Consider the following 13,895-nt stretch of genomic DNA (forward strand, 5'->3'; position numbering starts at 1 on the left):
GTTCCATATCCCAATCTGAAATTCTATGTCAAATATATAAACCAGACTACACCACAGGATTATTATTTCAAAATACCATATAATTAAAATTTAAGTGTCATCATTTTTTCTTGCTCAACCATCACCTAGGCTCAAGTTCTTGCTTTATCACCAATTGGTTATGATCTTGAAAAAGTCACTACACGTATCAAGAACCTCAATTTTTATATCTCTGAAAAAGAGAAGATATAACTAAATAATATATCATGTCTTTCAATTCATAAGCTAAGATACCAAGAAAAGCTCTTTAGGCCAGCTCACTTCTAAATACTGTTTCCAGAGTAGTAGTATTAGGCCACTGTAGACCTGACATTTGTTGGCATATTTACTTTTTTTGGCTGCACTGGGTCTTCGTTGCTGCGCGTGGGCTTTCTCTAGTTGTGGCGAGCGGGGGCTTCTCTTCATTGTGGTGCATGGGTTTCTCATTGCAGTGGCTTCTCTTATTGTGGAGCACAGGCTCTAGGCACACAGGCTTCAGTAGCTGTGGCACACGGGCTCAGTAGTTGTGGCTCACGGGCTCTAGAGCGCAGGCTCAGCAGTTGTGGCGCATGGGCTTAGTTGCTCCATGGCATGTGGGATCTTCCTGGACCAGGGACTGAACCCATGTCCCCTGCATTGGCAGGCAGATTCTTAACCACTGTACCACCAAGGAAGTCCTGGCATATTTACCTTTAAACTAATTTTTCACCAGAAATTTTAAATAGTAGAAGTTAGGAAATCTGTAACATAAGAAGTCTAACTTATTAACTGTTTATACATGATGGCCCCCAAGAAGAAAATCCAATGAATGTTAACTATTTAATACTGACACTCAAAATGAATTAAAAAAAAAAAATCTCACCTTTGGGAAGTATATCAACAATAGAAGAAATGTGTTTGGAATCATTTACACCACAAACATTCTGATCATTTTCTTTAAGAAATAACAATTCCAAGTTATGCTGAGTTGATACCAAAGAGGGGCTATCAGGTGATGTCTTTGACATGATATTGTCACACTGCTTTTTTTCTTTATCTTCATCATCATCATCATTTGAAGTTAATGGAACCCTAAGAGCAAGTAAGAATGAATGAGGAATTTTGTATTTTACAAAAATTATTTAGAAAATTACATGGATAGTTCTTTCTATATTCCATTTATTTAAGATCCAACCACAAACCCACCCTGATACCATTTTGTGTTCAATGAAGGCAATGATACCATTTTGTGTTCAATGAAGGTAGGAAATAGGTAGTTTCTAATAGTACAGAGGAGTAAAACAGGAATGCTTCTTATCCCCTTATCTCCAGTGACTCCAAAAGGAGATAAATGATATAATCACTGGTTGAGCTATTAGGACAATAAAATTAATGAAATGAATAAAGTTCAAACATACTTATAAATATTCGTGTATAATAGTTATAATTTTCCTGTAATTAACTCTATGGAAAACCCAAAACTCTTCCTCTGGTTTCAAACAAGTGCAACTTGTATGTAAAGTTTTGTGTGTAATAAAGTCTGCTATGTTTCCAAAAGGTATCCATGTAAACTAAAGCCATATTCCTAGAGTAGTTAAATCTATGGGGGGAAAAAGAAATCTATGGAAATAGACAAAATGACCTTTTTGAATTCAAAGAAGAAAGAGTAATATGCTCCAATGATAAGGATTTTGCTTTGTATGCCAAACAAATCATAGATATTTAAAAATTATTGATAATGATAAAAATAAATACTAGAAAATATTTGTTAAAAATTTAAAGGCACCTATCAGTAGAATAGCCATTGGGAAGAAATGTCTATACCACTTGAAGAAACAGGTTAGCAAAAATTGTTTATTTTACAGAGGAGAGGTTCTGCTTCAGGTAATGGCCAAATAGCTACTATTGAATCAACCTTATCAAACATAATGAATATAAATTCTGGACAAAGTATAAAAAAAACAACTATCCAAAGTCACTGGAGAGTGAATAAAAAGCAACTAGATACAGAAGAGGGGTTGGCACTTAGAAAAAGGGTGAGCTTCTCACTGTTTACAAACCTCAGTCAGTGTGACCTTTTCTAGAAGTTAGAAATCCAGTCTTATTATTATTAGTTCAAGGTCAGAATTCAGGGCAACTACAACTGCTGTAAAGTGTGTGTGATGGGAGAAATAACAGGAAAAGTAGACAGGGAAGCCCCAAATTTTGTGCATAAACTCTCTCCAAATCTCTAGCTCATTCCTGAATCACATATATGAGAAAGATTCCAAGCGGCCCAGCTAAGGATTATAGAACTGAAATGAGATTTCATATGCTGTTCATCACAGGGAAGTAATAACAAGTCTGAGTTCAGATAAGGTAACTTATCTACTAAAATAAAACATCAAACTTGTTGGAGGAATATACCTGAATCCAGATTTTCTACAACATAGGAGTCACAATGTCAGGGGTACAATCCAATATTATTCAATATATGAAGCAACAGAAAAACACGATTCAAACTCAAGAGAAAAGATAATCAACAGAGAATGATCCAAATAAATAAATGGCCAATAAGCACATGAAAACATGCTCAGTATCATTAGTCACCCAAAAAATCCAAATCAAAACCACAGTGAGATACCACTTCATATCCACTAGGATGGCTATAATCAAAAGGATAGGTAATAACAAGTATTAGTGAGGATATGGAGAAATTGGAACCCTAATACTTTGCTGGTGGGAATGTAAAACAGTACAGCACCTTTGGAAAACAGTTTGCCAATTCTTCCAAAAGTTAAACATAGAGTTATATGATCCAGCAATTCCACTGGTAAGGGCGCACCCAAGAAAGTGAAAAATATGTCCACACAACAACTTTTATATGGATATTCATAGTACCATTACTCATTCACAGCCTAAAAGTGGAAAGAGCACAAATGCCCATTAACAGATAAATGGATAAACAAAATGTAGTTTATCCGTACCATAGAATATTAACCGGTCATTAAAAGGAATGAAATACTAATACGTGCTATAATATGGATGAAACTTGAAAATGTTATGCCAAGTGAAAGAAGCCAGACACAAAAGGGGACATACTGTGTGATTCCATTCATATGAAATGTCCAAAATAGGCAATCCATAGAGACAGAAAGTGGATTAGTGGTTGCTGTGGGCTGGGGAAGAAGAGATGAGAAATGACTACTAATGGATATAGGTTTTCTTTTTGGAGTGATGAAAATATCCTGGAATTGGAAAGTGGTGAATGTTGCACAACTTTGTAAATATATTAAAAACCACTGCATTGTATACTTTAAAAAATAAACTTCATATTAATGAGAAATTTTATGTTATGTGAACTATATCTCATTTTTTAAAAAATAAGTAGAAAAAAGGAAATAATAAGGTGCAGACACCAAAGAAATATGAAACCGAAAAAAAATTGAGAAAAAAAAAATCAATGAAACCAAAAGCTGAGTTTTTTTAAGAGATCCATAAAATTGACAATACTCTAACTAGTTTGATCAAACTTTACTGTCTAGATGAAATGGATACTTTTCTAAAAAGACAAATATTTTCTAAGTTGACCTGAAAAGAACAGAAAATCTGAAAAGCCCTCCATATCTATCTAAGAAATGAAATTAATAATTAAAAACTCCAGACCGACTTCTCTTATGAATTCTCTCAAATACTTAAGGAAGAAATACCAATTGTACAATTTTTTTCAGAAAATGGAGGAAGAGGGAATGCTTCTTATCTCATTTTACAAAGCCAGCATAACCATTATCAAAACCTATCAAATATATAATAAGAAAATTATAGACCAATATTCCTTATGAAAATAAGCACAAAATTCTTTAAGTAATTATTAGCAAATCAAATCCATCAACACATAGAAATAATACTACACCATTATTATACACCATGACCAAGTGGAATTTATTCTAGGAATGTAAAGTTGGTTTAACATTAAACAAATCAAAGTCACATTAATAGAACAAAGGAGAAAAGTTATGATTCTCTCCACAGATACAGAAAAAACAAATTTGACAAAATTCAATACAAATTCATTATTAAAACTCTCAGCAAACCAGAATAAAAAGGAACTTCCTCAACTTGCAGAAACGGTGCCAACTTTTCAACAGTAAAGACAGAAGACAATGAAATGATACCTTTAAATTGCTAAAATTTAATAACCTAAAGTTTTATCATTGCAAACATAATCTTTAAAAATGAAGGTGATATAAATATGTTTCCAGAAAAATAAAAGCTGAGCGGATGCATTGCTAGTACCTGAACTAAATAATAAAGGATTTCTTCAGGCAGAAGGAAAATTATTTCATAAGGAAATAAAATGCAAGAAGTTTATTTGTGAATTTTACCTCAATAAAGCTGGAAAAACAAAAAATAAAATACAATTAAAAAGGAGCATACAATTAAAAAATGCAGGAAGCAATATGAAGAAATCGGAAATGAATATTGACTACACAAAACAGTGAAAGTAGTTAATTTGTGGGATTAAAATATATGCAGAATGAAAATACATAATAATAACATAAAGGCAGGACACAGGAATGTCGAGTCAAAGTGTTCAAAGATGCTAGCATTACTGAGGAATGTTAATATAATAATCAGTATTAGAGTATAATAAATCAAGGATGAGTGTTGCTATCATTAGGGTCATCATAAAGGAATAGAAGTTAATAGACAAGGAAAATTAAATTATGAAAAATGTTTTATTTCAAATTAAATTATGAAAAATGTTTTATTTCAAATTAAATTATGAAAAATGTTTTATTTATTTATTTATTTTATGATATAATAAATCAAGGATGAGTGTTGCTATCATTAGGGTCATCATAAAGGAGTAGAAGTTAACAGACAAGGAAAATTAAATTATGAAAAATGTTTTATTTCAAATGAAATAAAGAAAGGAGAGAGAAAAGGAACATAAAACAGGTGGCTCAAACAGAAAATAACTAGATGGCAGATATAAACCCAACTCTCAGGAATTATATTAAATGTAAACATAACAGCTATTCTAATTAAAAGAGATGATATTACATTAAATTCATTTTTTTAAAAAGGTAAACCTACATGCATTTTAAATATAACAGAGAGTTTGAAAGTATAGAAAAGGACATACCATGGCAATGTTATATCAGATAAGTAGACTTTAAAGCAGTATCATTTCCAGAAATATTTCATATTGATAAAACAATTTAACAGGAAAACAAATCAATCCTAAATTTATATGCATCTAGTAACAACTTTAACATATATAAAGCAGAAAACTGACAGAACTAAAAGGAGAAATAGATAAATCCATAATCACAGTGGTAGACTTTAATGCACTTCTCTCAACAGCTGATAGACAAGAGAAGCAGGGAAGATATGGAAAGTCTGAACAATATAATCAGCAAACCTGACATAATTGACATATATAAAATACTGCATCCAACAGCCACAAAATACATTCTTTCCATGTGTACCAAAAATATTTACCAAATTAGACCAAGCTGTGTTCTAATGCAAGTCTCAATAAATTTAAAATGACTAAAATCACTTGAACTATATTCTGTAATCACAAAGGAATTAAATTAGAAACCAACAAAAAGTAATTAGAAGAAAACACCCAGCTGCTTGGAGATTAAATAATCTCGTAAATGATCCATGAGTCAAACAATGTATCTGAACTGAAGGTAATAACTACTTTGAAATAAATGATAATAAGGATACAGCTTATCAAAAAATGTGGGATGCAGCTGAAGGAGAAAAATAGCCTTAAATGTAGGCAGCTATACCCCAACAACTTCATATTTTTGAGAAGGCTTAATTTAAAAACAATAATCTAAACCATTTTAAGAAACAAATAATTACAGTAATAATAAAACTTTTAAATTGAAAAGATAAACACAACACAGTAAATCAACTATACTTCAATAAAATTTAAAAAAGAAAAGAGATAATAAGCAGAATAAATGCAATAGAAAATAAATATACTAAAAGAACGATCAACATAACCCCAAAGATGATTCATCTTTGCAAAGATGACAACATTGATAAATCTCTAGGGCAAAACTAGTCAAGAAAAAAGTGAGAAAAAACAAATAGCCAATATTGAAAGAGAACATCATTATGTACCCTACAGCAGACATTAAACATGTAACTAAAGCTGTTCTGAACGATTATATGCCAATAATTTGATATTTTAAATGAAATGGACAAATCTTTTTAAAAATTAACAAACCTGACAAAAGAAGAAATAGCTGAATGTTCTTACATCTATTAAAATGGGATGTTATCAAAAATGTTTCCATAAAAATACTTCAGGTCCAGATAACTTCTCCCAAATATTTAAAGAAAAAAAATTTTTTACTCAAATACTTCCCGAAAATAGAAAGAGGGGTATTTATCAATTCATTTACTTTCACCAGCATAATATAAATATCAAAACTTGACAAAATATATTATAATAAAGGAAAATTATACATCACCTTCATTATTAAAATACATGCAAAAATCCTTTAAAGGATTAGCAAAATAAACTTAGTGATATATATCAAAGGGATATATCATCAGGAGGAATTCATTTCAGGATTGTAAGTGATTTAACATTAAAAATATCAATTATAATTCATTACCTTAGTAGAAAAAATATAAAAAATTCATTACATTAATAGAAAAAAAAGAGAAAAATATTATCTTCTCAATAGTGACAGAAAAAGCATTTGATAAAATCCAACAGCCATTGATGAAAAAACTCTTAGCAAACTAGGAGTACAATGGAACTACTTTAATCTGATAAGGAGAATCTATAAAAACCTAAGAGCAAACATATTAAATAATGGGAATACAATAAGAATACCCACTGTTAGTACTTTTATTCATTACTGAACAAGAAATAATCAGTCCAACAAGGTAAGAAACAAAAGATAAAAGGCCTATAAACTGGAGAGGCAGATGAAGGGAAAACTGTTCTTATTTACAAATAATAAAATTCTATTAATATAAAATTTTTTTAAACTATGGATAAATTATTAAAATTAATAGCAATGTCAATGTAAACAAGGTTAATATTCAAAAATTAGTTGTATTTCTACATACTATCATCAAAAAGAAAATTTGAAAACTATCAAGAATAACACTAAAAACATCAAATAAGTAGGAATAAATGTAAGATGTGCAATAACTGTATTCTAAAAGCTCTGAAACTACATACATAATATCTAAAAAACAGAGTGATATACCATGGTCATGGAAGAAATACTCAATTTTATAAAGTGTCAATTTTCCCCAAACTGAACTATATTCTATATAATCCCAATCAAAATTCCAGGTGTGTGTGTATGTAAACTGACAAGCTGATTCTAAAATTCACATGGAAATGCAAAAGGCCAAGAATGGCCAATTAATATATATTCTTAAAGCATAAATAACTAAAATAGAGATTCAAACTATCAAATATCGAGACTTATTATAAAGTTAGTAATTAAGATAGTGTGGTTTTGACAAAAAGACTCATGTAATAGAATAGTGAGTTCAGAAATAGACCCATACATATCCAGTCACTTGATTTTTTATACAGATGACACTGCAATAAGGTGGGGAAAGGATGGTCTTTTCAATAAATGGTTCAAGGTCAACAGGATTTCCACACTAAAAAAATAAATGACTCTTCTCTCACATCATACCCAAAATTCTAGGTAGACTGAAGATCTAAACATGAAAGGGAAAATAATAAAGCTTTTAAAAGAAAATATACATAGGAGAACACGTCATGACCTTGCAATTGGTAAAGGCTTTCTTAAAAGACACAGAAAGCATAACCATAAGAGGGAGGGGGACAAATAGATATATAAATTGGGTTCATCCAAAGATACCATTAAGAGAGCAAAGAGGCAAGCCACAGAGTAACAGACAATTGTATGCACAAAGAATTTATACACAATGTATAGAAAGAACTCCTACAAATCTGCAGAAAAAAAAAAAAGATAACCTGATAGAAAGAAAATAAACATATAAACAGATGCCTTACTTCATTAAGTATCGGGAAATTAAAACTTCAGTGTAATACTTCTACACCCCATATGGCTAAAATGAAAAAGACAGACAGTAACAAGTGTTGTTGGAGATACATAACAACAGGAATTCTCATATATTGCTGTTAGAAATGTAAACTGGCATAATCCCTTTAGAAAACTGTTTAGCAGTTCCTTCCAAAGCCAAATACATGTAAACCCAGCAATTCTACTCCTAAGTATATACCCAACAGAAATGTATACATATATTAATCAAAAGGCAGATACAAGGTAGAATTATTTATAATAGACCAAACCTAGCAAAAAAACTAAAAACAGAAGAATGGATAAATTATGGAATATATACAATGGAATACTATACAGCAATGAGAATGACTGATCTACAACTACATAGGACAATATGGACGAAATCTCATGAACACAATGTTGAGCTACAGAAGCCAGAGACCAGAATCATACATCCTGTATGATTTCATTAAAGGAAACTCAAAACTAGGCAAAATTAATTAATCTACAATGTTAGTAGTCAGGATAATATTTATCCTCGGGTGGGTGATGAGTAGTGACTGGCAAGGGGTACAAGGCTATCTGAGGTACTGGTAATAATCTGTTTCTTGGTCTGGGTATTGGCTATACCATATAGTGTTCACTGTGAAAATTCACCATTCTCTAAAGATTTTTGCACTTTTCTAAAATGTACATTATACTTCAAACAAAAGTTTACGTAAGGGCTTCCCTGGTGGCGCAGTGGTTGAAAGTCTGCCTGCCAATGCAGGGGACACGGGGTCGTGCCCCGGTCCGGGAGGATCCCACATGCCGTGGAGCGGCTGGGCCCGTGAGCCATGGCTGCTGAGCCTGCGCGTCCAGAGCCTGTGCTCCGCAATGAGAGAGGCCACAACAGTGAGAGCCCCGCGTACCGCAAAAAAAAAAAAAAAAAAAAAAAAGTTTACTTAAAAAAACACAATAAAATTTTCGGGAGGGCAAGTTAACACTTGATTCATACATTTACATGAAATAATGCATGCATAATGATGGCCAAGATTTTCTTGAAAAAAGCCTGAGCACCTACAAGACAACAAAATGTACTATTTTAAAACTATATTAATTAAAATGTACAGGTGCAATGTGGCGCCAGTATAGAACAGACAAAACAATGGAACAAACTGGAATGAATAGAAAATGACACAGTGGATATAAGAATTTTTTTTTTACTATAGTACAGATACCACTTCAATACATAAGTGCACTTTGTACACTTAAAAAACTGCATTAAACCTATAATTTATGTAACAGAAAGAACACTGTCTAAAAGAGACAAGACAATTCTGATCAATGCTATTAATTCATTGAGTCATTTTACCTCTCTGGACCTCAGTAACTGTCTTTAAAAGTGATAGGTTTGGGCTTCCCTGGTGGCGCAGTGGTTGAGAGTCTGCCTGCCGATGCAGGGGACGCGGGTTCGTGCCTTGGTCTGGGAGGATCCTACATGCCGCGGAGCGGCTGGGCCCGTGAGCCATGGCCGCTGAGCCTGCGCATCCGGAGCCTGTGCTCCGCAACGGGAGAGGCCACAACCGTGAGAGGCCCGCGTACCGCAAAAAACAAACAAACAAACAAAAAAAACCGGTAAAAGTGATAGGTTTGAAATAGAGTATTAACTAAGATTATAATCAAATTAATCAAGAAATGGGAATTTTGGTCAGGAGAATAGTAATGATGAAAGTTTATTTTAAAGTCTGAGTAGTATGCAAGATAATAAAGGTAGAAATAGTTATCAGATTTACCCAGCAGAAAACATGAGGCCAGTGGTGACCTGCAGGAAAAGAAAGAACTGAAGAGTAGCAGGATTCTATAGATGACCTTGGTTATTGAATTGATGGGTAAGTTTCCTTGGAGCCCTGGAAATACAACCTGTAGCAAGATACCACAAACCATCTCATTTCTACCTTAACAGGCAACTACAGGTTGATGAAACCAGAACATTGCATAACACACACAGATTATGTTGTATGAAAATCTAAGTATTCTGAACCAGTGTAATTCAAACCTATGTAACTCAAGGTCTACCTGTGCCTCTTTCTTCTCTAGAAACTATGGGAAAGCTGAATATTATTTCAAAGTTTAAAACTGAATTCTATTAGATTATATCTTCAATTTCTTTCACTGGTACAATATTGACAAGTATTTCATTATTTATTTTTAAATGTTTTTCTGTTTCAAGGAAGCAAACCAAATAAAAACTTTTCAAAGTCCAATTCAGGTAAAAGTGCACCAGTCAGTATTTAACCAAGTTTTGGAGCAATTACCTTGCAAATGGAAGACGCATCAATTTGCACTGTTTACTAACCCGTTTCTTCTTGCTACTTGGCAGAAGAAAGGGACTCTGATGGAACTATTTTTGAAAAGAACAAAGAAAATGAAAATGAATGAAATTTCTAATCTCATTAGATCATGTTTGTCATTAAAGTACCAAATTATACAAGATACTAACAGTAACAGAACAATTCTTACGTGTAGCCTTCAATAGTTTAATGAGAATAATGTGATGATAAGGTCAAACACAGTTCTTCCTTAATCATGCCATACAAAGATAACCACTACTAATATTTTGGTGTATAACCTCCCAAACTTTATTCTATGCCTATGAATATATACACATGTCTATACTCATGCATATACAATATTTCTACATATACATTTGACCCTTGAAGAACATGGGGATCTAGGATCTACCTCTATTTTTTTCCCCAATAGTTTTTCGATTGTGTCCATCTTTTTAAAAATAATACAAATTCTTCCCTAATTTGAAATGACTTTTCTACTAATATCTTTTACGTTTTTGAGTCTGTTTTGTCTTGTGTTCCATGAGCTGTCTAATCCTGTGTTACTTTTAATCGAAAGCTAATTTTTATATAAAAATTTCAATAACCAATTATATCAAATAATAATGTGTTAGCCAATTAAAATATTATCTCCATTCCTTGGTACAAAGTTTAAGATACGCATCTCTAACCTTGATGCTACTTAACTAATCTGAATTATCCTCAGTAATGCTAAAAATATTACACTATTTAGACACAAATTCTACTTACCTCAGAAAGAGTGCTCATTTCAATTGCAGTTATCAAGCTATTGTTCATGAGTGCTTCTATTTCTATAAGCTTCTTATTCTGAAATAAAGAAAGAGCCTTCTAATTAACTAAGATTTGGAGTTTATTATACCATACATTTACAAATACCATCAGTTGAGAAGACTTAAAAAATAACACATCACATTAGGCTAAAAAGGTGCTACACTGCATAGTTCAAAAAGACACAGACACAGACACATACGCACACGTTTTGAATGCTTTTGAGCTATCAGTCATAAATTTTCCTACTTTTTTTTTTTTGGCAGCACCACGTGGCATGTGGGATCTTAGTTCCCTGACCAGGGATCGAACTCGAGCTCCCTGCATTGGAAGCACAATGTCTTAGCCGCTGAACCGCCAGGGAAGTCCCTTCCTACAGTTTTTAATCTTCTCATAATAATAATACATCATGTGGCAACTGAACACAGTTTGTCAGCCACAGGAATTTAACCTCCAAGAAGTACAGTAAGTCATTTTTCCATTTTAAATTAATTTCTACTCATTTTGGAGTTAGAGCTATAGCTATAGCTGTAACCTAGCTAAGCACTGGCTCTTACTGCCCTGCTGTGGACAAAGTTGGAAGTTGGAAGGAAAAGCAAGGACTACAATCTTCATTCTACTTGGCTTATAGCCAGTGGAATGTTGCCATTAAGAGAGAATACAAACACTCAGGGAACTTCCCTCCTTTCAATTCACTGGAGGAATTATGCCCATCTTATAATATATTAATGTATCAAGTTTTGCTTATGATAAGCAATCAAATGTTGATCAAGGTATTATATTAGTTTGCAGAGCCACAAGTACACATTTAGAATGTAGATTCAAGACACCTATTTTATTACCCTGTTGTTTGTCCATTAACATGGCACACTCTTTCAATAAATTTTTTACATTAATTACAGGTCTGAAAAACATTTAGAGCTTCTAAAATAATACAGTTTTAGAATTCAAACACAATATAGTTTCCATACCAAATTATTTAGCTTTAGACGAAGAAATGTGTTCTCAAAATTCAGTTTCTCCACTTCTTTTTGCAATAGCATCTTTTCAGTTGTAATTCTTCGAGAATTCTCTTTCTCTCTGCTAAGAGCCTGAGCTAATGCCCTGTTGTTGTGCTTTAAAGAAATTTTGAAAATAGAAGAATTATCTGTAAAAAAATTTTAAGAGTTAATATTGAACATCTTAATACATTTTCATATTCCTTAATAAAACTACTTTGGACAAAACATATTTCACTTTGTTTTAGCTGAAGTTAGAAAAGAAAAGCATGACAACACAGATGGAATTTTGAAAAAAATGCACCCAGAGTTTGGAGCTGAAGAAATAAAAGCTAGATAGAAGGTGAATAAGAGTTGTGAGGAATGCAGAATGTTTGTGAATACAGAGTTAGGAATAAGAGGACTCTAATATAGACACAGTATTCTAGATAATTAGATCAGTCACAAAAACTAAATCTTGATACTTGTTGCTCTGCCTTCCTTCCTACCTTTGACTAGGAGGTAGAATGGAGAAGCTGATCCCACAGCTATAACTAAAGATGTCCTAGAGAAATTAGGGTAGCAAATCTGTGAAAATTTTAGAGCCAGTTTCTGTGGCTCCAGAACTGAATTAATGCTCCCAAAGTCCATTTTTCAAAATCTCAAGTAGAAAGGCAGCATACTTACTGTAATGTTGGACAGATCATCTAAACCCTGTGGGATCTTCTACCTCCACCTTAGATATCCTACCTCTTATTTCTAGGCATCTATTGCAATCTAAACTTCTCTTTACAAGTACTATGTAAATATAATTTAAATCAGAATGCTTCCCCATTGTTAGCAAAAGAAATTTAATTGTGAATTCCTTGGTAACGCTCACGTTACACATAGTGTTCCCTTAGTACACCTAAAGCATAACTGTATTTTCATAATTTTGATTTACATGCCACTATTCAATAACACATCCCGTGGATTTAAAGTTATAGTATATGTAATATGTTTTTTTTTTTTTTTTTTTTTTTTTTTGCGGTACGCGGGCCTCCCACTGTTGTGGCCTCTCCCGTTGTGGACCACAGGCTCCAGACGCCCAGGCTCAGCGGCCATGGCTCACGGGCCCAGCCATTCTGCGGTATGTGGGATCTTCCCGGACCAGGGCACAAACCCGTGTTCCCTGCATTGGCAGGCGGACTCTCAACCACTGCGCCACCAGGGAAGCCCTGTAATATGTTTTATAATAGTAATATATATTTTTATGTAATAGTATTAATAGCTATAGTAATAGTAATGGTAATAATAGTTTATAATACTAATAATATATTTTAAAATACTCAGGGAAAGCTTGGGTGTCTAAAAAAAACAGAGTCCAAAAAGTACTTTATTTTTGGCACAAAGAAAGTAGATTCAGACAGCCACCTTTGACATATCAAGTGGAAATAGACTAGAACCAGTTTAGGACTTGCAGAAGCTAAAGGTTAATAACATTTTCCTGTTGCACTCCTCAGACTCAGTGTATTCCTTCATAGCAGTGGGCGAGCAATGGTCCTGCCAAAGAGAATAGGAAACTGCCACTATAGAAAGTGGTCTAATACAAAAGATGGTCCTAGAGACCTGGGTAGGAGCAACATTACGATTTAAAGACACTCAGGAGGCTAGGGTATTTCACAAGGCACAATTACTTTTCACACATGTTGATCAACAGGAAACCTCCCCCAATCCTGCTAAGATGGAAATGAATCACTGAGATAATTTTCAGAAGTAATGAAAATTTA

At 33.0% G+C, this 13,895-nt stretch overlaps 1 protein-coding gene across 4 annotated transcripts in view; it reads right to left on the minus strand.

Annotated features, from left to right (window-relative positions):
- The window catches only part of SGO2 (shugoshin 2), a 49,810-nt gene that overhangs the window by 12,834 nt on the left and 23,081 nt on the right, over window positions 1-13,895 (minus strand). For 2 of the 4 annotated variants that reach the window (XM_032637966.1, XM_032637965.1), the window contains 4 exons: window positions 12,121-12,296; window positions 11,111-11,188; window positions 10,325-10,410; window positions 881-1,089 (listed from right to left, as the gene is read on the minus strand). In XM_032637966.1, coding sequence (XP_032493857.1) covers window positions 881-1,089; window positions 10,325-10,410; window positions 11,111-11,188; window positions 12,121-12,296 — 549 coding nt within the window. Of the gene's footprint in view, window positions 1-880; window positions 1,090-8,017; window positions 8,076-10,324; window positions 10,411-11,110; window positions 11,189-12,120; window positions 12,297-13,895 lie in introns of those variants that run through there. The other 2 variants (XM_032637967.1, XM_032637968.1) reach the window with 2 other exon arrangements.

This window comes from Phocoena sinus, chromosome 7, assembly GCF_008692025.1.
Source record: "Phocoena sinus isolate mPhoSin1 chromosome 7, mPhoSin1.pri, whole genome shotgun sequence".
Taxonomy (NCBI): domain Eukaryota; kingdom Metazoa; phylum Chordata; class Mammalia; order Artiodactyla; family Phocoenidae; genus Phocoena; species Phocoena sinus.